Genomic DNA, 23,880 nt, shown 5'->3' on the forward strand with positions numbered 1-23,880 from the left:
TAGAGCGCAGGCTCAGTAGTTGTGCACAGGCTTAGTTGCTCCATGGCATGTGGGAACTTCCCAGACCAGAGATCGAACCCATGTCCCCTGCATTGGCAGGCAGATTCCTAACCACTGTGCCACTAGGGAAATCCCTAACCTCATTTTTTGTACTGATTCCCTATTGCTGAATTTTCAACTATAACAATGATAGCAACACGAACAGAGAAAGGATTAATAACTCTTAGGTACTACACTTTTCTAATTTTTTTCCTAATGAAAAACCTGTGAAATTATGCTAACAAACTTCTTGCCTCAATTTGGTATAGTGAATATAACTGTTTTCTTTTTTTCTTGATGACTAAGAGTCATTTTAATTAAAAATAAGCTAGTGGGAACCTGCTGTATAGCGCGGGGAGCTCAGCTCGGTGCTCTGTGGTGACCTAGATGGGTGGGATGGCAGCAGCGTGGGAGGGAGATCTAAGAGGGAGGGGATATATGTATACATATAGCTGATTCACTTTGTTGTACAGCAGAAACTAACACAACATTGTAAAACTACTATACCTCAATTAAAATAGATAAAATAGAAGAAAAAAAAACAGAAATAAACATCTTTTTAAAAACTATTTTGTAGCTAATGAGCATCATATGGCCAGATTGGTGCTGGTACCACATTTGCTTCTGACAGCTTTAATATAAGCTTTCATTCTCCTTGGTCAGAATCACTTAAGATATCGGTATAACACATGATATATGCTGCTTCCATTCTCAGACTCTTGTTTGGGTCCATCTTGTGTCTGGCTTCATGGATCTGTTCCTTCCTTACCTTTTTGGCTTCTGACCTTTTCTACTGAATGACATCTTCGTATAACTTAAAATTACTATTTGATTTTTTTCATCTTTGACCTTTGGTTTACCCACTAACTACTCCCTTCAGCTGTGCTGCTAGCTACGATGGATAAACAGTTCATCTCTCAGGAAATCATTTCTCAGGAAATTTCATTCCTAGGAAATCTCTCTTGTTTAAGACTCTTGGGGCTTTCCTTGCAAATTTTATCACAGCTAGGTTTTCTTCTTGCTATACCAGTGGGACCAGGCACTTCAGTTGTGCTGTTTTTAAGGAGGACCACTTTTGTCATTACCATTTTCTTTTTTTTTTTTTTTTGCGGTATGTGGGCCTCTCACTGTTGCGGCCTCTCCCATTGCGGAGCACAGGCTCCAGACGTGCAGGCTCAGTGGCCATGGCTCACGGGCCTAGCCACTCGCGGCATGTGGGGTCTTCCCGGACCGGGGCACGAACCCGTGTCCGCTGCATCAGCAGGCAGACTCTCAACCACTGCGCCACCAGGGAAGCCCTACCATTTTCTTATAGAGGTTATGCTGTGACCCTTTGGGCCCATTTATGTGGATGGCTTTATGCATAACTAATTGCTGAATTGAAGACATGACTAAACTTCTTGCAAGTGTTGTTATTTTCCTCAAGAAAATTGTATTACTGATGCTTTATCTGCCCAGTCTTATTACTTCTAAATAACTCAAACGGTGGATCTTTGATATACCTCCTTTATGCTTCAATCTTTTTGCTCATTTTTATTAGTGTTTTGTTTGGGTTGTAAATAAGGACTACTCCTCATGATTCCAGTAACTAATGCTGGGGCATTTGATAAGTGTTCAAAAAAATTTTAAGAAGTAACCCAAAGATTAGAAATTTATGTATGTGTATATTATACAAAATTTATATTGTTGTCTTTGGTAGAGTATAGATGATATTTATCAAAAAATAGGTTAATATGTGTTTAGCCTCTGGATGCAGAAGGATTTTATACATGAAAGGTAAAATCAGGAACCATTAAATAAAAATATTAAAAGATTTTATTGCATTAAAATGAAACAAAAGTCTGTGTGGTAAAAATACTATTAGCAGAATTTCATGCCAACATTTGTCATATGTATGACAGAATGTGAAAATTTTCATGTACAAGAGCTGTTACAAATCAGTAGTATTTGGGCAAAAGATGAGCAAAGGTGATGAGCAAGGAATTAGCAAAAGAAGGAATGCAAGTGACGAATAAACATGAAAAAGTTACCAATCTTATTTATAATCAAATCAGATAATGTGTGACATGTTGGCTTTTCCACAAAATCTTTTCAATGTGTTTGATATTCTAGATCTCAAGTGTATTTTTATATTCTAGATCAGCACTGTCCAAGAGAACTTTCTACAGTGGTGGAAATGTTCTGTGTTCGGCACTGTCCATTATGGAACTACTACCCACATGTGGCTCTTGAGCACTTGAAATATGGCTAGTGCAACTGAGGAACTGGATTTTAATACAATTTAATTAATTTAAATTGGATCATAGCTAGTGGCTTTCATACTGGACAGTGAAGATTATTATCCAACTCTGTAAGTTTCGTCAGTGAAGTGTTATTAGGGGGCTTTGAAGACAGAAACATTCTTATTCCCACATACCAAGATCTATTTTCTGAGGATTAGTGCTACAACTATAGCTTTTCTATCCTTTGGATAACTGTGGTTCTGAAATGATTTTTCCTGGAAGCCAAAAAATGTGATCAAACCAATTAGGCCTTCGTATGTGCTCTTTAAGGCACAGATAACTACATAAATTATTTAGTTGAACATTTTAGGCTGTAAAAGTCCTGTACTACTTGCAACAGTGAACCTTTTGTTATTTTTTGCTTATTGTTTTTGCCCTTGATCATATTCAAGTACCGATAAACGTTGCCAGGAAGTAGACCAGTTACATAAGTACTATAAAAACTTTTCAGGTCAGAGACTTTGCTCAAGAACGAGAGGAAGCTAACATTTATTGAGTGCTTAGTGTCAGTCATTGTGCTAAGCACTTTCTCATGTGGATTATCTCAGTTATTTAGATGCCTTTTGTCACATTATCATAGAGGGTTTACTTCTCTGTTGCTAGAGTATGTGTCTCCTTGATTTCCTTCCACTTTCTGCCTTTGCATTTCTTCTTTACCGGTTTACCTGTTGATCTTGATTTTCTTCAACAGTTCTTTCTTTTTGGTCTTTTTTCTAGTGTACCCAATTTTATACCATCAATTTGCCTTTGGAGCCACTATGGTATTTTGATAGTGCATCTTTCTGTCAGTAGACTATTGTCTTTTTTAAGTAGAGTCTTAGGGGGTGCCTGTTGAGCTCTTCTGGCCATCATCCAAGAGCTCTTTATTTGCTATCAGAGACACTTAGTTAAAAAAATTCAAACATTTTAAGATGAGTTGTTTTGCATTGGAGCAATGTATTATTTGTTTCCAAAATTCAAGTTTATGTCTTTGGTTGTAATCATTCTCTTGGTAAGTCTATAAGTAAATATTCCAGTTTTATCCTATATCAAGTATCTTGCCTCCTAAAGAGTAATAACTTTAAAAATAGAGTATGCAGCTGATGGGACATATTTGCTCTCTTTAATTTGTGTCCCAGGCAATTTTGTGTGTTATCATACAGAACAGATTTGGAAATTCTTTTTTTAAACAGAATTGTTTATGTTTGTTCATAGTTCCTGAATTAAAAGTGACAAACATTCAAAAAAATAGAGTATGAAAAAAAAAAAATAGACAAAGTTTTAGCTCTGTGCCAGGGAATATATTACTAACATGTTTTATTTTATTTAGTGTCAGAAATTTGGAGAGTATCACAAAGATGATCCAAGTTCCTTCAGATTTTCAGAAACTTTCTCCCTTTATCCACAGGTAAGTAGATAAAAGGTCCGTGTTCTTAGTGTTGACAGGAGCATTGGGTTTCACTTTTCCTGTTGTCTTTTATGACTCATTTTATAGGGTCATTCTTTTGGCTAGGTTTTAAGTTTTGAGATAGTTAAGAAATTAGTATTATGCTTGAATAGCTAGTGAAAAGTATGTAGTATTTTTATGATGGCCTTGCAGATAGCATTTATTTGTGTTGAGTAGAAATTTACACTGGAACCCTACTGTGGAGTAGAATTAGGTGTGAAGCAGATTAGCTTTCCATCTGATATAAGGGATCTAACTAATTACAGTAGTACCAAAAGGAAGTAATTTTACAAATCAGCTAGTCTTATAGCATGGTCTCATTGCCTGAGAACAACTTTATGGGGACATCCCAGATAAATAGAAAAGAAGCTAATTTGATTTATCTTACAGAACCTTTTCCACTTGGGTAGTGGAGTCTATGTGTTATTTCGATAGATATTTTTAAAAGTCTAGGTTGTTTATATGATGAGTAATAGAGATAATATTTATTCAACTGAGTATATACTATGTGCAAGGAATTTAGGAGAATAGAGATGGCTGACATGGATCCCACTTTCAAGGAGCTTTCATTCTGAAGGGTGAGATATGAAATATACATAAATAACACAGAAAAGAAAGTGAGAAATACTATGAGAGATATATAACATTTAAAGAAAACTTTAAAGAATCCTTCCAAATGGATGATTTGATATATCTTTGTTTTTTTTTTGGCGGTACGCGGGCTTCTCACTGTTGTGGCCTCTCCCGTTGCGGAGCACAGGCTCCGGACGCGCAGGCTCACGGGCCCAGCCGCTCCGCAGCATGTGGGATCTTCCCGGACCGGGGCACGAACCCGTGTCCACTGCATCGGCAGGCGGACTCTCAATCACTGCTCCACCAGGGAAGCCCTGATATATCTTTATAGAAGAGGTAGTGTTTTGTTTTAGCTCAGTCTGGAAGGATGATTAATATTGAGATGTGGAAATTCAAATTTTTGCTCACAAAAAATTTGTTCAAAGCTTCAACTTTATTAAGTTGAAGTATAAGAGCTATACTTATTTTTTGAAAATCTTTTAGTAATCTGTAATCTAGAAGCTCCATGTTTATAGGGGGAGACTTTCCTAAATCTCTGGTTGAGGTTTTGGGGAGCTAGGAAAAGGCAGGGTCTATTGTCTTAAGGGAGGCAACCCTTTGTGTTTTGGGAATTCTCAGGCCTCATCTTCATAGAGAAACTAATAGGAAAGGGAATTGAGGGCATTAGTCTAAGTATTTGACTAAATTCTCCACACTTCCCTTACTTTCTCTTCTCTCCCTCTCCAAGCCTTCTGTGTGGGCTTTTGGATCTTCCAAGAGATCTGGGCATCCCATCTTTTCCTCACATTGAAAGTAGAGAGCCAGAGGACCCAGAAGTGCTTTTTTCTTTGGGTTTTCAAAGCCTTATGATCTTCTAAAAGGTGACATAAACTAAATCTAAGGGAGGTCTTCATTTATAAAATATTTACCCCCAGATTTACCAATTATACATTTTTGTAAGTAAACAAGAATGATTGAAGTGGTAAGGGATGAGAGAGCCTCTCCATGAATTATGGATCACTGAAAAAAGGAACAGGAATAAGAATTTCAATGAGTGGCATGTGTTGGGAGAGAGCTGTGGAATGAGTCCCAGGCAGGGCAGCATGTAGGCACTTGAGACCTGAGGGCTGAAGGAAGTTGAGAGAAGTAACTAAAAGACAAATGGGAGTATTTTGGAGCTGATCCTATTGATTATATCAAAGACCCCTGGTGTCAAAGGACAGTGTAGCTGTCCTTCATTCAGGCCTAATTCACCCCCTTTTTGATGTCTTTCACATGAGGAGTAGGTAGAAGGGGAGAAAATGAAAGGAGAAAGAAATTATGAAACAAAGTCTAGAGAATGTTTCTTAAGGATAAAGGAGACCTTAAATATTAAGAAATAAGTGGGTATATATGTCCTTTTTTTTTAAACTCTTAGAGTCTCTTAGAGTCTTTTGGTGGTGGTAATGAATAGAAATAAAAAGACTCAGAGATGTGGACAGAGAGATGAAGAATAAAAACAAAGGTTGCTGCTAATGCATCACCTAGCATCAGTCTCTAATAACTTAGATCTGAGCGAGGGGTTTTTGTCCCTATTCTTGTTTTCCTTTTGAGTCATCTTTTTTTCTTTAATGTTTAAGTTGTTGTTGAATTATATTTTTAAGTAACTGATAAATATCATGAGTAAGATTCTTTCTGAGAAATACAATTTAGAATGTTCTTATTGTAAGGTGTTGTTTTATTGTGTTAATGGTTGTAATCAAATGCTTTTGTAGTAGTAAACTTCTGTTGTAATATTAAAATCAGTAAAAGCTATCTCACATGTTTTATCTTATAGTTTATGTTTCATTTAAGAAGATCTCCTTTCTTGCAAGTGTTTAACAATAGTCCTGACGAGAGTTCATATTATCGTCACCATTTTATGCGTCAAGATTTGACCCAGTCTCTAATCATGATTCAGCCTATTCTGTATGCATATTCTTTTAGTGGACCACCAGAGGTAAGAGGGACAGAAAAAGAAATTGGTTTTGTTACTGTGATGTGTGCTATTAAAAAAATAAAACAACTAGGTTTTTCTTTAAATATAGTTATTAAATACAAGAATTTAATTCAAGTGTAGTTATCCTAAGTTATTCATATATTCACTTAAAAATATTTATGAGTGCTTACTATATGCTATATACAATGCTAGGCTATATTAGGAAATCATTAAAAAATAAAACAACAATGAGGTAGAAGAGACTTTTTAAAGATCATTTTGTCTAGTCGTTTAGTTGATTAAATCCTATAGGGCTCATGATTATTCTTATGTCTTTAACAATGTCTAGAGGTAGTGATGATTCTAGAAACTGTATTCCAGAGTTTAGTGTCTGACAATTAGTGCATTCTGTCTAAACAGAACTTCTTGTTTTAATATAGTCTCATTCTCCTATAGTCTTTTTGGAACAAAAGATACAGTTGATTATAAAGATATACTTAAAAAAGTGATAAAATCATCCATTTTGCCTTCTTAGAAAACTGTCACACTTATTTTAACCTATTATTAAATAAAGAGTTTTTCCGTTCTAAGGTTAAAATTATCTGTTACACTACTTAAAAGTATGAAAATAATACTTTAGGAAAGGTTATTATAAAGAGAATATTTATAATATCTACTGATTAATGATCTCTAATGATGCCTTTATTCACTGTTTTGTAAAAAATAGTGGGTAAAATGTTGTATTTTTTTAAATTAATTAATTAATTTTTTATTTATTTGTTTTTGGCTGCGTTGGGTCTTTGTTGCTGCACCCAGGCTTTCTCTAGTTGTGGCGAGCGGGGGCTACTTTTCGTTGTGGTGCACGGGCTTCTCATTGCGGTGGCTTCTCTTGTTGCCGAGCACGGGCTCTAGGCGCCTGAGCTTCAATAGTTGTGGCACACAAACTTAGTAGTTGTGGCTCATGGGCTCTAGAACACAGGCTCAGTAGTTGTGGCGCATGGGCTTAGTTGTTCCAGGGCATGTGGGATCTTCCCGGACCAGGGCTTGAGCCTATGTCCCCTGCATTGGCAGGTGGATTCTTAACCACTGCGCCACCAGGGAAGTCCCTTAAAATGTTGTATTTTGTTACTATAATTTTTAAAGTAATTTGTCATAGTTTCTACTTTTCTAGAAAATGCATTTTTAATATGTTGGTCTATGTTTGGTTTTGTAGTTCTTTGAATCAGGAAAAAAGTTTTAGAAGTAACTTGTTTTCTTATCATCATAGTAGTATATGTAAGTTGTAGACATCTGGAAAATGTAGAAAACTGTTTAGAAGAAAGTTGGAATCCCACTGCCTACTCCTATCAAATTTCAAACTCTCTGTTTAATCCGTGAATCCCATTAGCTTCCTTTCTTAAGACTTTGCTTTTGAAGTTATCCTCTTTCTCTTCTGCATCATCACTTTCTCTCATCAGGATCATTCTCATTAACATAGAAACCTTAATAGCGCTTGTGTTAAACAAAAAGCCCCTGGACTTCACATTTTCTCTAATTGCCACCACATTTCTCTGGTCCCAGTCACAGCTAAATGCAGAAAGTTACTTGTCTATATGTTCCCATGTCACATTCTCTTCTCAACCTATATTAGTCAGAGTCTTGTCCCTAATTTTTTAATTTTTTTTATTTGGCCGCGCCGTGCAGCTTGCGGTATCTCAGTTTCCTGACCAGGGATTGAACCCAGGCCACAGCAGTGAAAGTTCAGGATGCTAACCACTAGGCCACCAGGGAACTCCTCTTGTCCCAAAATTATACTGAAACAACTCTTATGAAGGTCACCAAAGCCTTCATCTTGCCGGAACTCTCAACAATATTTACCTTGAGGATTTTCCTTGAAAACCTTTTGCTCTAGGCTTCTCTGACACCTACAACACCTACTGGTTTTCCTCCTCCTCACTGCCTATTCCTTCTCAGTCTCTCCCTGCTGGTTTCTCCCTTTCCGACCTCTAAGTTTTGGCGTGCTCCGGGCTCAATCTCTGACTTCTTCTCTAGCTTCCCTTTCTCTAAGTGGTGCAGTCTCACCATATAGCTTTAATTACCATCTTTGTGCATGTGATACCCAAGTTCAGGCCACTTCCTTCTATTTCATATTCAGTACTATTTTTCCATCTCCAAATTTGTTCTTTCCCAAGCTTTTCCCCTCTCACTCAGTGGTGCCACCATCAGTTAGACTCTTTCCTCTTGACTGGACTCTATTTTTCAATTGTTACTTCAGTTTAGAGATTCCTCAGAAAGTTAAATTGAAATATACTTTGAGAATTCATACTACTAAGAGGTTTTATGTAATAAGGTAATAAATTAAAAAATTTAAAATATCCTAGAAAGATCAGTTTTATGTTTTTAATTATGTTTTCCTGTTTCCTCTTTCGTTGTTTTCTTTGTGTCAGCCGGTTCTTCTTGATAGCAGCAGCATTCTTGCAGATCGTATTCTCCTCATGGACACATTTTTCCAGATTTTGATTTATCATGGTGAGGTAAGAGTCCATAGCATTTAAAGCGAAGCACGTAGGTTCAATAAAGTCTTTTTATTCATAGAAGCTTTCCCCCTTTACTATATGATTAGTGTTTCCTCTATGATAAGCTTTATTTCCACTTTTATAAGATATGTGTAAATCTAGATTCTTTGAGAGATACAGATCTCTTTTTTTTCACAAACCTACACTCAAGCTTATAGTCTAGTATTCTAGTAACTTCAGCAGATATGTTTTTCCAGTGTTTTAATTGTAAATGATTTTAGATTTGCACTGTAATGGTGAAGACCTTATTCAAAATATTACTTTAAGTGATATTATCCAGGACTTTTAAAGACCTATTGATTATTATTTTTAATTGATACCAGTTACTAGTGCTGTTTACCTTTTAAGAGTAATGTCTATGATATGACAGAGCTAGGTTTTTTGCTTATATCTTTTGTCTTTTTGTACTTTTGTTTCTTCAATAGCTCATTAATGTGCTTAAATGAGAAATCAGAAATGCAGATGACTGTTCCTCTGTTAAATATGGAGATATAAAGCAATATAGAGTATACATTGATTGATTCAGTTAATTGATTCAGTTAACTTAGAAATCAAGCCAGGTTTAAAGTTGTGGATGATTTAATTACATGGTTTTTGGAGTCATTTTCCTTAATAAAAGAATTGATTCAGATGCTCTTTTACAGGTGTATTATTTTTATAATATTATTGCTATTATTATTATTAAAGTTTTTATGTTTATGTATCTTGGGAGAATGTAACTTCATTGGTACAGACTTCATAATAGTAGGTCATTAATTTTGAAGTCTCTAGGAAATCTTCTGTAGTGAAAATCCCCCTTATTTATCATAAACTTAGGTAGATAGCTTTTAGCTAACATTAATATGATAAATATAGCGTTTTACAATTGTTCTGGCTGACTTATTATTTCTTTTTACTTTTAAAGGAGAAGAAATATCCTAATTTTGCATCTGTTTACTCAAGAATACTGAAATTAGGATTTGTAACTTAAAAAAATTTGTAACTCAAAAAAAAAATAGGATAATGTTCTGTAATTTTCTTATTTTCTGAAGATTGCTTCATTTGAAAAAAATCTCTTAAAGTTTTTGGTTAGGCAAGAAAAAAAGTCATAATTTTTTAACTGTTGTAAAATTAGACCATAGCTCAGTGGCGTAAGTCGGGATACCAGGACATGCCAGAATATGAAAATTTCCGCCACCTTCTGCAAGCCCCAGTGGACGATGCACAGGAGATCCTTCACTCCAGATTTCCGATGCCGAGATACATTGACACTGAACATGGGGGCAGTCAGGTAAGTACTGTTAATTTGTTTGTGTGTTTGTTTGTTGCTGGTTTTACGAGTTGATCCTACTTGCCTTCTGACGTTAATTTGAATAGACTGCTTCACCAGGCACATAAAAAAGGAAGGAGATGGGCAGATGGTTTCCAGGGGAAGGTATGCTTGCTTTTTGCTTTAGCTTTGAGAGCAGAGCAGTGAGATTATTGACTAGCTGTCTAAAGCTGGTGGTTTATCCCATCTTCTTCCTCTAGCCCAGCTCTAGTAAGGAGCCAGGATGGCATTATGGTGGTATGCAAGCTTTAGTTGAGCAAGAAGATATAAACAACTTGGAAATAATTTAGTGTACTTTTCTTAAATCTGTTTACTTACTGGTAAAGTCTATGAATACGAGGTTTGTGGTAACATAATGTTCTTCTGTTTTCCTCATTCTATCATTTCAATTTTCTAGGAAATATAATAGGAAAGCATTATGGCATTGTAAAAAGGTGTGTAATTTTTAGAATTATGAGGATTAAATAAGATACATGTACATATACACATAGCCCTTTTGGGCCTTACAGAAGACTCAGGACCCCTTAACATACACTCTTAAAACACTTTTACTGCTCCCTTGTAATTCTTATTAGAGTTATATAAATTAATTATAGATTATTATAAGTTTGTTTCACTTGTTCCTTAAAAGCACAGACGTTGCTTTGTTTATTAATGTATCCCTAGTGCCTAGCACAGTATTACATAGTAGGTAATAAATATCAGTAACTATTATTCAGAAATGATAGCAACTATTATTAGGGTTTTACTATAATAGAAGCTACCCTGTATTGAGAATTTGCAAAGATGATAGTTAGCACTTTACATACCTTCTCTCATTTGATTCTCATAGCAGTCCTATTGTTACCTCCATTTTACAGATAATAAAACTGAGACTTAGGATACTTGTGGCCAAGGAAACATAGTAAATGGAGGAACTGGGATTTGAATCCAGACGTTCTGACTCGTGAGCCAGTGCTCTTGTGTTTCTACTTTGAGAGTAGAGGAAGATTTTATATGGTACTAAATTTCAAAAGGCAGGACTGTCCTTGTTCTTCCAACATGTAATAATAATTTATGACTGGTTCTCTCATTGATGTTTCACCACATGTAGTGCTGTCTTCCTCTTTTATTCTGGTTATTATTTAATGATGATAAGGCATAGTGGATAGATGGGTAAAACGTTGGGTAAGTGCTCTCATGGAATAGCCTACAGTTTAAAAAAGTTTGAGAGTCATTGTTTAAAGTAAAAGAACATGTATAGGTTTTCATGGCTTTTATTTTTATCATTTTTGGGGACTTCCAACCTCTGATGACACTTCAGACTAGGTATTTGGTAAATGTCACAGTAACCTTGTCATAATTGTTGCAGACATAATCTTTATATGCTGAGTTTTGGACTCAACAATTTGTATTTGTTACTATGAATGTTATTATGTATGTATGATTTGGCGAGAAGAGGTTACATTTATTATTTATGTGTAACATATAGTGGCCTATATATTTCAAACTTTAGTTCATTTTTTTAAAGTTGCATTTTAATAAAGTTAATTTGACCAAAACATATTAAATAAAATTGAGCTTAGATAGTATAATACATTTGTTTAGCCTATATTGACCAAATCTATTTTTGATGGATAATGTTATTTCTTCTTTGCTTTTAAGGCGCGTTTCCTGCTTTCGAAAGTCAACCCTTCACAGACTCATAATAATATGTATGCCTGGGGACAGGTAAGTGTAAATAGCAGATGTTGGAAATTATTTCTTTGTGTTATTATAGTTTGTTATTTTAGTGAATGCTACATTTTTTCCTATGTATTTGGTAATGTCTGTTGGAAAAGTAATAAAAAAATAAGAGTCGAAAATAGAATTAGCATTTGGTGGCACCACAGAAAATAAAAAAGTGATTATATCAAATAGATAGAACCCCTTCATATTTCAAGCTTAACAATTTACCCTTGAGACAAAAAGCAATAAAGTGTATAATATGAGATAGGAGGTGATGATTCAAGCTTAATGCTAGACTATGAACTATAAAAGGCCACAGTAAGCTGGGAGTGGTCAGGGATTGTGGTTGAGCAGGAGAGGCTGGAAGCCTGGAAATCATTATTAATATATTTTAATTTGGTGGAAGTCCTACCTCTTGATACAATATATCAACATTTATCAGTGTTCCAATCTTCATGACTCTGTATTGGTACTTTAAGATCCACAGTGATCATCCCTGCCTTTGAAGAGCTTGTAGTCTGATATTAGAAATAAAATACATACCTAAGTAGTTAAAGTACAAGGCCGAGTGGGCTATGTGCTTTTAGGAAGATTTAAAGTATTACAGGGCGATAGACGAGGAGGAGTGGAAGAGGTCACATGGTGGCAGCAGGAGAGGGTGTCAGAATAGAGCTCAGAAAAAGAGACATTTCCTTTTAGAGTGGTTATTAATCCAGTAAGTAGAAATTGTATGAGGAAGGGAATTCTAGGGAGAAGACAGTATGGAGTAAGGTAAAGGGTACACGTAGGGATGAATAGTAGAACTATAAATTGGCAATGTATTGTGCAGCCAAATTGTGGAGGCTCTTGAATGCCAGGCTGAGGACTGAGGAGCTGAGTCTTTATTTGGTAAGTAATGGAATGTTACTGAAGGTTTTTGGACAGAGGGGCAAATTTGAGTCTTAGATAATGCAGTCGAATCTTAAGATTAATTGGGAGCACTGTGTAGGTTGAAACTGTATCTATCGAAGTAATCCAAGTGGAAGGGAAGGAAGACAAGATGGTGAAAAAGAGTAGATCTGAGCGATATTTCAAAAGTAGACTCGGTGAGATTTGATTAGAAGTTGCAGGAAAGGAAAACTTACTCCAGGGCAAGACAGCTGTATGCAAAATGTGAATTCTGACTGAATTCTGGATTAGAGAGAGAGAACAGCTTATAAAGAACATAATTGGGATGATTTGTGATATTTGAATGTGGACTATATGTCAGATACTAGTATAATATTATTAAATTTCTTGAGTGTGATAATGGTGTTGTGGTTATGTAGGAGATTGTCCTCGATCTTGAGAGATATATCCTGAAGTGTTTGGGGGTAAAATATCATGATGTCTTCAACTTGCAGAAGTTATTTAACAAGAAGAAAAAGAAAAGGAAAAATATATAGAAACATAAAGAAAATGTGGCAAATGTTAATCGGTGATTTTATGTTTAGAGTATGTGAGTGTTTGTTCATTGTACTTTTCTTTAGGTTTGAATTTCTGAAAAATAAATAGTTGAGGGAGAACAAGGTAATATGGGGTTTTGAGCCTGGGTAACTGAGGAGAACATGTGCCAGTAAGTGGGAGGGTGGAAAGAAAATGTTTGATTTTATTTATTTTTTATTTTTTGTTTTATTTTATTTTTTTGCCACATTGTGGGATCTTAGTTCCCTGACCAAGGATTGAATCCTGTCCCTTGGCAGTGAGAGCGCAGAGTGCTAACCACTGGACCACCAGGGAATTCCTGAAAATGTTTGGGTTTAGACTTTGAGTTTGAGATACCATCTAGATGCCCAAATTGAGCAGATTGTTGAGAATTTGGGTTTGGTGATCAGGGCAAGGATTCATAGACAAGTGATACTTAAAGTCATCACAGTGGATTCTTGTCCAAGGAGAGAATAGAGATGCAAAGCAAGGATGAGATAAAACCTTGAGGAAGTACAAGTGGTAGGAATATTTTATAAATAATCAGAGAAGTGGAAGGAAAATTAGAAGAATACCACATCCTAAATGATGAGGGAGGACGTTATAGAAGGAAGAAGAAGGGAGTAGCAAATATTGAGGTGCTGCAGACACTTGCTTTGATGATTAGGAGGTTATTTTTGGCCCTTGGTAAGCAGCTTTAATATAGTGGTTGAGTAGCAGATAGATTGTAAGGAATTAGTAGGTGGTAAAGAAGTGGAGGTCATAAGTGTAAATGATTCTGTGTGTGTGTGTGTGTGTGTGTGTGTGTGTGTGTGTAAATGATTCTTTTGCAAATTTAGCCTGAGTGAAGAGTAGGATGATTGTTACTACAGTAAGGGCACAGAATTTATTTGTGGACCAAGTGTAAGGAGCTAATGTAGGGGAGACACAAAAGAACAGTGTGTAGATGTTTAAGATCCTCAAAAGGAGACAGTGTGATCACACGCATTGTGTGGTGGTTAAGCCTTGGTAAGGAGGCAGGACATTTCTTTCTGCAAAAGCAAAGGGTGAGAAGAAGGGTGAAGACAGAGAAAGATTTTGAGGTGGAGAGAAAACTCACATTGGATAAGCCTGTTTCTTTTCAGTAAAAGATTATTTGCTAAGAGAGAGAAATGCTGGGGTTAAGAACTAGAAAATAGAAAAGATTAAAAACAGCTATAGGGAATATAAGAAAGCAACAGAAGATGAATAAAAGACTTTTACAGCATGGTGAGGGTCCATTTTATTTTACTAACAGTTTCTTGAGCATGCTTCTGTAATGTTCTCTAGCCGTGCTTTGTAATTCAGACATTGCATTGGGGCTAATTTAGGACTGGAGGTAAGAAAGATGGACACAGCAAAGGGAGTAGAATAATTGAGAACGATGTTAGATAACTGACTGTGGGGTCCAGGCTGGTTAGAAGAGCAACAAAGCAGTAATTGGGATTAAGGTCCTTTTCCTTTGAATATAGAGGTGCCTCAAAAGTTTGCTTTGGGCTTCCCTCGTGGCGCAGTGGTTGAGAGTCGGCCTGCCGATGCAGGGGACACGGGTTCGTGCCCCGGTCTGGGAAGATCCCACATGCCGTGGAGCGGTTGGGCCCGTGAGCCATGGCTACTGAGCCTGCGCGTCCGGAGCCTGTGCTCCGCAATGCGAGAGGCCACAACAGTGAGAGAGGCCCGCGTACCGCAAAAAAAAAAAAAAAGTTTGCCTTGAATTCTGTACATTCACTGTTTCTCTGGGTGATTGTATCCACTCCTATGGCTTCATCTTTCATCTGAGGCTAACTTGTAAATCTCCATCTTTGGTTTGGCTTCACAGTGACCTGTAGACTGGAATTTCTATAACTGCCTGCTGCACAGCACTAGAGTTTTCTGTAGACGTTTCATAAGCAGCATGCCCCAACTTGAACTCTTTCACACTATCTTGTACTGACTGACTTTCCTATTTTTATAGAGGGCCCCACTGTTCTCTCAATTCCCAAGGCTTGGAACTTTAGTCATTTACATCTTCTCCTTTCTGCCCCTAATTACTGACTTATTTTCCCTGTCCATTCCCTCCTTTCCTTGTCACTAATCGAAGTCAGGCCCTTGTTACTATTCACATAGACTGTTGGAATTACCTGCTCTTGGGGCTTCAGCCTTTTCCTCCATTTTGGCACTGGCCAGAGTGGTCCCCCTAAAGCCGTTCTAAGTCAAAGCACTGCCTAGAAATCTTTAATAACCCTCTACTAAGTTACATAGAAGTTCTATATTGCTATTGAGGGTCCTTTGTGGTATGCTCCAAATAGCTTTGTCCACTTTTAGCTACTCTTTAGTCTTTTTAGCCAAACTGGACTTCTTACTCCACTCTGAATACACTGAGCATGTGACTTGTCCCTATCACCACTTGTAACACATCATAGCCATCCCTCAAGGCTCAGTGCAAAGTTTACTGACTCCATGAAACCTTTTCTGTGATTGCATGACTGGATATTGTGTAATATCCCTGGCGCTTCATCCCCATCCCCTTTTTTCATCTATTTCTGATGACACTTGTTTCTCCTGTTAGATTATAAATTACTTAAGGGTGATAACTGTGTCATTTTCATCTTTGACTTTCCACAGTACCTTAAACAGCATATATTGACTATAATAGATCTGGACAGGAGAACAGAGAGATGCTTTAGGAGTTAAGAAGCTTTCGTGATATAGATAAATAAATTGAATTCACGATCTAAAAGTCCTGAAAGGTGAGGAGTTTTTTACAGCAAAGAAAGGAACTTACTCTTGGAAGGCGTTCAAAGGGTACACATAGCACATGTGAGAAAAATTTGTGCCCATATAATACATATACGTATAGACTCTCAATATCACCCCTCACCCTCTTCCAGTTGCTGGGGGAACAAAAAGCCAAATATTACTGTGCTGTGGAAGTTTGGAGTACAGGATGTACCATGAATCAGACTTTCCATTATACTTAACTCTAGTTAACTGAGTATTGGTTTTGGTTCTGGATCCCACAACTTAAGAAGAACTTATTTAAGAAAAAAAAATCACAAGAATATAGAAAAGTAGCACCAGTAAATAAAGTTAATAGAGTTAATGGAAATGGTGAATAATCAATATGAAGGGGAGGTTAAAGGATTGCAGGATACTTTAAAATAGTACTTGCCAGGGGTCACATATTCACATGCCCCTAGGGACCAGGTGAACAAATGAGTGAACCTGGCTGCATATAAGAAAACTTGACTCTCAGTGTCAAAAAGCAATACCTGGAGGCAGCGGGATATGGCAGACTAGGGTTTGTGGGGAGGGTACACAAATCCTTTTCTAAAGGGGGTAGTGTTCCTCCCCTCCAGATGATTGTTGTCATACACATAATTCAATTAGCAAAATGTTGTGAGCTCACATTATGAAGACCAAATAAAACCTATCTCTTTGTGGCTGAATTTCTGCATTAAAAAAACATGGTTTAGTTCATGGAAATAATGGCTTGTTCCTTGTTTGGGGAGGTTTAAATTACAGCATGGAGATGTAGATGGAAGGCATATAAAGTAAAGAACTTGTTGAGCTGTTAAACATGGAGAGGCATCATTCTGGGCTGGTAGTTGAAAACTCTGCAGGTTACTAAACTTCCTATGCCTTCTCTTCCTTGTCTGTTATAGAGTTTGATGACACATACTTGATATGCCCAGTAATACTCAGTAAATATTAGTTATTAGTTTTCCTTTTTATCACTGGAAAAAAAGTCTCTCTAAAGATATTTAAGATAGGAAAGAAAACCTATTTTTAAACTGAAGTTTAATTATTACTGCCTGGAAGTAGGGGCATTAGAGACATGAACAAGAGCCCTAACACTTAAGCCAGACCCTGAAAGATGGAGATTATTTCATTGGATGAATATGATGGAGAAGGAAATCCCAGGCAAAGGAATAAACATGCATCTTGTTTATCTGATTCACTCATTTGTTTATCCATCCACCCATTCATCTATTCAGTACTCAGTTTTGAAAGCCATCACCTTTGGAGAAACTTAAGTGTACTTGTTATTAAGTGAATTCTTTTTATTGATTTGATAAAAAGTTGTTTAAATATTTATAGTCATTAAGTTAAATTATGTCCTTATACTATATGGTGGTTTTAATTACATTGTTATCAGGTCTGTCTCTCCTTAGATTTTTTATAAAGTGTTTTCCTCAAAGAGGCAGTTGAAGACAGTTTGGGTTTCTTCTCATTATTGCATTTTAGAAAATATAATCATCTTTTCCAGGAATACACTTTAAAAATTTTTGTAATTTTTTGGCCACTCCACACCGCACATCATGTGGGGTCTTAGTTCCCCAAGCAGGGATTGAACCTGCTCCCCCTGCATTGGAAGTGCGAAGTCTTAACCATTGGACCGCCAGGGAAAGCCCCCAGAAATGCATTTGATTTAGCAAAATTTAGGAATTAGTTACAGTTACACCTTTGGGGGAAGCTGACATTTGATCCTATCTTTTATGAATAGATTCTTACAAAAACAAAACAAAAAAATTTCTATAGGATTTTACTTAGACCATTTCTTTTTTTAAGATTGGTTCCAAACTACTTGAAAAATCTTTCATTTGTATTAAACTTTTTCATGTGTCTAAAAACAATGAAATTTTGGTCTGACATATTTAAATCAGTGTTTCTCAGTCTTTATATTTTGTTAAATTTGAAAACATCCCTTTCCTGTAATGCTGTTTGAAATGTCAAAATTAAATAAATATGTTAATTAGAAGTAAGAAAGAAACCAAGAGCCCTAAGGTCTTTTTTGACCTATGATTTTTGTAAGAGAAATTATGTTAATATTTTTATAGATAATAATAGCTAATAAGCTGAGTCTGTACTGTGTTTTAGTCATTATGCTAAGATTTTCATACACTTCTATTTGTTAAAACACTCCTGTGAGGTGAGTACTATTAATCCTATTTTTCAGAAGAGGAAATTGAGGCTTATATAGGTTAAGTTAACTTACCTCAAATCACACAGCTAAACTGTGACAGGGTCTGGATTTGAACCTAGGTCATTCTAACCCCAGAATCAGAATTTTTAACCATTAAGCTAAATTGATGATTGAAATTTAGGGCGTTAACATGGTAGCCAAGCATTTTACTAAAAATTATGGAATTTAATACCTTAGTTTTCTTTTCGTCAGAAATCAAGTACCCAGTGTAAGTATTATCCACAGATGGCCTGAAGAGGGCACCACTGCAACACTGCTTCTGTGACAGGGTGCTGGAGGTCTCTGTTGCTATAGTGCTTCATATACTAAATGATATAAAGCTTGGAACTTTTTGCTTAATCCTGAATATATTTTAAAGAGAAAAAGAGTGCAGTTGTAAAGTTGAGATCAATCAACTGCAAATTTTTGATAAGATTGAGTTGAGCATTCGTATTAATCACTTCAAATAAGATCACAGTATATGAATTAGAAAATCCATATATATTTTGTCTTGACTAGGAGAAATAGATCTGGGATTGGGTGAATTGAGGTGGAAAATGTGTAAAATGCAAAAAATTCAGGTATAATAATAATAATGTTATATGCCTACTGTGTGTGTGTCAGGTATTGTTGTGTTTGCTTTACAAAGTTTAACTCATTTAATCATTATAACAACCACGTGAAATAGGTTCTGTTATTATCTGTATTTTACAAATGAGGAAACTAAGATTCAGAGAGGTTAAGTAAGTGGCAGAGCCAGGATGTGAGCTCGGCAGTCAGGCTCCAAACTCGGAGCTCTTAATTCCAGTGCTGTTGTCTCCCTTCATTATCAAGTTTTTCAAGTTCTTATAAATTCACATATGAAAACACATAATAAAATTGATTTTCCAGTATTCAGGAGAGGTTATGACATATCTGTGGCTATGCCAGCCTAGAACCACAAGACCTATAAAGTCAGAGCTCATATTTGCCACTAACTTGCTGGTATCCTCTGAAAATTACTTAATTTCCTTGTTTTAGGTATTTTATATATACTGATAAATAAGAAACTGGATATCAGGTGAAAACTTTAAAAATCCAGATATAGAAGGCTTCCCTGGTGGCGCGGTGGTTGAGAGTCCGCCTGCCGATGCAGGGGACACGGGTTCGCGCCTCCGTCCGGGAAGATCCCACATGCCGTGGAGCGGCTAGGCCCGTGAGCCATGGCCGCTGAGCCTGCGCGTCCAGAGCCTGTGCTCCGCAACGGGAGAGGCCACAATAGTGAGAGGCCCGCATACCGCAAAAAAAAAAAAAAAAAAAAAAATCCAGATATAAAATATTCTAGAAAAACTTTCTTGCTACAATAAAATTTCATTATTAGTGGATTGGATTACTAAGGTAATCAACACAGTTTTTATTAAAATAGAAGTTAGGAATTTTCCCTAACCCTTGTTAATTACTTAGAACGCACAGAAATCAATTAAAATTACTTGAATGAAAATATATAAGTATAGTTTATTTTAAAAATGATATAAATTCTCTTCCTTCCATCTGGCGGTTCTGCTAAAATGTGTGAGTGGAATTTTATTTTAGTAAACAGGCAGCAATAAGGGAGACTTATTTCTTAGTAGTGATAAAAACACCAATACATTCAAGACAAATGAACACTTTACTACTTTAAAGATTAAGTTGGGTATGGAGCTAATGTAAGGCCAATTGGTAAACTGCGGTACAAATCTGACTCTGACCACATGGGGTTAGTGCAGACTCCAAAAGTTAAAGGACATGGTCCACGAGACTGCCCCGACTTCAGATGCCAGCCGAAAGTCGAATCCCAGGTTACCCACACTTCTGACCAACTGGCTACAAATCCGTGTGTGTGGGGGGTGGTGAGAAAGGGAGGGTGCTGGGGTGGGCAGTGGGTGGGTAGAGTGGGTGGGGGGTGGGTTCCCATAACCCCCCTCCCCAGGTTTGGTAATTCCCTAGAACAACTCACAGAACTCAGGAAAGCACTATATTTATGATTACAGTTTTAGTATAAAAGTTACAAGTTAGGTTCAGCTAAAGGAAGAGACAGCAAGGTCTGGGAGGGTCCCAGATACAGAGTTTCTGTGCCCTTTTCCCATGGAATCAGGGTGCGTCACCCTTGCAGCACATTGATGTATTCCTCAAACAGGAAGCTCCGCTGGGCTTTGGTATCCAGTGGTTTTATTGTTTTTGCTTTTGTTTCTCTTAGGCATGATTGATTGAATCTCTAGCCCTGCATCTCTTCCTCCCTGGAGGTCAGGCTCTCTTAAAGCCCAGGCATCTAATTACATGGTTGATCTTTCTGGTGACTGGTCCCTATCCTGAGTCATCTCATCTCATAGCATAAACTCAGGTGTGATCTGAGGGGCTCATGAATAACAGATGCTACTTTAAGGAAATTCTAAGGATGTAGTTCCCCTCTCAGGAGTCTGGGAACAGGAATCTGGGACAAAGGCCAGCAGATTCTTTATTATTACAACAGGGAGCATAGACATTCTGCTTAAAATGATTTCCTTGTCTGTTTTTTTACACATTTGTTTATATAAGGTATCATCTCCTGTGTTTTAATCATAGAAAATATCTTTCTTTTCCTCTAGGAGTCTGGAGCACCTATTCTCACAGATGATGTTAGTTTACAAGTGTTTATGGATCACTTAAAGAAACTTGCTGTGTCAAGTGCTGCTTGATGTGCTAAACATATTAAGAACACTTAAGAAGATGAAATAATATTTCAGTTTCTTTTTTTCCCCCTTTTTTCAGTTAATCTGTGGAAACCAACAGAGAGATCTCTCTAGACTCTTTTTGTATTAGTATGGTTTGAGACAACAAATGGAAAAATGTTCATGTTTGTAGATTAAGCTAGAATATAAGAGCAATAAGAACAAATTTGTTTTGCTTGTCACAGTATTATAACTGGTTTTAGAAATTTGAGGTCTTTATAACTTATGTTAAAAAGTAAAAATAGAGTCTGCCTTGTACTACAGAGATATAACTCATTTGTATGTTGCAGACAAATTCAAAGTGGCACTGAATGTTTTGACATTTTGAAAACTTGTTTAATTTTAACCAAAAAGTAAAGCAAATCATCAACAGTAATGATAAATGTGAGAATTTTTGCCTATTCATTGAATATTTTTCTGTGATTTTCAGCACTTATGTATACACTATTTCTGTATTTACTCTGTTAAGGCAGATTTATTTTTATGATGATTTGTTTAGGAATTATTTGACTTTATGTATGGTAATTTTTATGAAGATAATTTAATGTTTTGGTCATTTGAAAAAATAGTTTAGAGATGAAAGTTTTTGGGTAACAATTCCACAGTTGGCAACATATGTGAAATTCCCACAAAGTATTCAACTATGTGATTAAAAGTGATAATTTTTTTATAAAGGGAGATAGAAAATAAACAGTTTGGCACAGTACATTTTAGAAAGGCTTTGCAGTAAAAGGACTTCTGTAACTTCTAAACCAAATTTGGTATTCACTGCATGGTTTTGTTGTTTCCCTTTGTTTTTCTGAGGTAAATTTTACATTATATCCTCCAGTATTTTAAACTATTTTGGGAGTTTACACACTACTTTTGGTTTTTGCTTCCATTTTGTGAACTTTATTAAGTTGTAGTTCTTATTGAAACAGTATTATCTAATATTCTGTTGAATTTTATCATGTGACGCTCAGTTCTATTTTGATTTATTCATTAGTATCATTCACTTTTACCTCTTAAAGTTTACTTGTAGCAAATGTTTACATTGCTAAAGCAAGATATGTTTGACAATGAAATTTATATCAAGTACTGCAAATAAAAGGTGGTGCTATGATATGGGCCCGGAAGGACAGTGTCATGATTGTACTTGCATGAACACTATCATCTGATGGTAAAATAGACAGAAACTTAAAAAAATTGTTTATATGTTATATTCAATTAGAGTAAATAAGTTGCTCTGTTCCATTTTATTTGATTTGAACTGTGCTAGGTCTAAATACCAATAAAATACACTTTTTCTCTGTTTTCCTGCTTATTTTGAAACCTAGTAAGCCTGAAAAGCCTAATGTAAAATTAAAGCATTTATAAAACCTGATATTAGTGGATTAAAAAGTTACTCATTTTTAAAAATAACAGCTTTATTGAGGTTTAATTCACATATTACACAATTCACCCATTTGAAGTGTAAAGCTCAATGGTGTTTAGAATATTCATGGAGTTGTGTAGCCATAACCACAATCAATTTTAGAGCATTTTCATCTCCCAAATAGTTGTTTGTTTTTGCTGTAAGGAACTGAGGAAAATCCCTGTGATGATGATACATGTTTAGCTTGCCTGGCCCCTTAACTTATATCCTTTAAGAATGCATTGTTTTTTCTTCTCTTGAGTGATGAGCCGCTACTTACTCCTAAACTCTCCTCTACTTCTAAAGCAGTTACAGCCGAAGGTACTAAAGTATCTCTGTATTTAAGGGATAAGGATGAACAAATATATCATCATACCCTTTTAGCTTACCATTTGAAAGAAGTCACCCTGGATAATTTTTGTGTATAATTTAGCTATTACTAAATTGCTAGCTATTTAAATAGACTTGAAGGAAGAAATGTTTAACCCTTTTAATGAACTTAGAGTGGATAACGAATATTTGCTAAATCACTAGCAGCACTGAGAAGCTTTGGTGTGTCCAGAACTATTAGGGAATTCATTCTTGAACCTACTTACCCCTAGTGGCTTTATCTCTAAAAATGACTTTAGATCTCATCTATGCACACTTACATTTTGTTGTAACAGAATAAATTTATGCTTTTATTGGCTGATTCCAAAAATGATCTGATACTTCCTCTATCCAGTTCTCCACTTGGTAAACTTCCCTCTCATATTCCCTAGCCCAGACTGCATCTAAGGAATGTGCTTGTTTTCCAGTCCAGACCAGAAACTAAGGAATCATTTTCAACTCTTACTCTCCTCAACATCTTTAGTAACCAAATTATACCAATTCTATCTCTGTAATATCTCCCTAATCTGTTTACTGTTCTCCATCTTACTGCTATTCTACCTTCATCATATCTCACCTGGTTTGTTGAAATAGCCTTCTAACCAGTCTGCTTTCCCCAGTCTCTTTTTCTCCATCTTTCTCTTCAATTCACTGAAACGTGGATATGATTATGTCATTCCCTCTGCCCTCGTAATGAAATCCAAACACTTTGACCTGGTAACATTGTATACTACACATCAAATCCATAGCTCTCTCCTAGAAATAGTACAAAGGATGCAATTGGAAAGGTAGTGCTGGAGAGTGGTCTCTAGTTCTACCTAAGCATTAGTCTTAGGTGTGATGTTTGGGGTCAATATAGTGACAAGAGCAAATGCATTCTTTATTGGCTGTTACAAACTAAATGCTGTGGCTCATTGCACTTGGCTTTTAAAAAGATGAATATATTTTTTCAGTTATTTTTCAAACAATACTGACAAATTAGGATTATTTGTTTTCTAATGTCTAGCTTTACATTTTAATTTATATTTTTCCTGTTTCCGATGTACATGCATACATCTTGTACTTTGATGTGCTCAATTTGTATTCATTTTGAGCATTTTATCAAGTAATTCTAGAGATATTTTTGTTTCTTGTTTGCTTTTTAGTAGTTTACTTTATG

At 36.0% G+C, this 23,880-nt stretch overlaps 1 protein-coding gene across 1 annotated transcript in view; it reads left to right on the plus strand.

The window, feature by feature from the left end:
* The window catches only part of SEC23A (SEC23 homolog A, COPII coat complex component), a 65,317-nt gene extending 43,065 nt beyond the window's left edge, over positions 1-22,252 (plus strand). Inside the window, exons 15-20 of the mRNA XM_082647736.1 lie at positions 3,631-3,708; positions 6,116-6,277; positions 8,683-8,769; positions 9,926-10,081; positions 11,765-11,830; positions 20,837-22,252. Coding sequence (XP_082503862.1) covers positions 3,631-3,708; positions 6,116-6,277; positions 8,683-8,769; positions 9,926-10,081; positions 11,765-11,830; positions 20,837-20,926 — 639 coding nt within the window. The 3' untranslated portion in view covers positions 20,927-22,252. The remainder of the gene's footprint in view (positions 1-3,630; positions 3,709-6,115; positions 6,278-8,682; positions 8,770-9,925; positions 10,082-11,764; positions 11,831-20,836) is intronic.
* Positions 22,253-23,880: the final 1,628 nt, after the last annotated feature.

Source organism: Grampus griseus (genome assembly GCF_964374135.1).
Source record: "Grampus griseus genome assembly, chromosome: 2".
NCBI lineage: Eukaryota > Metazoa > Chordata > Mammalia > Artiodactyla > Delphinidae > Grampus > Grampus griseus.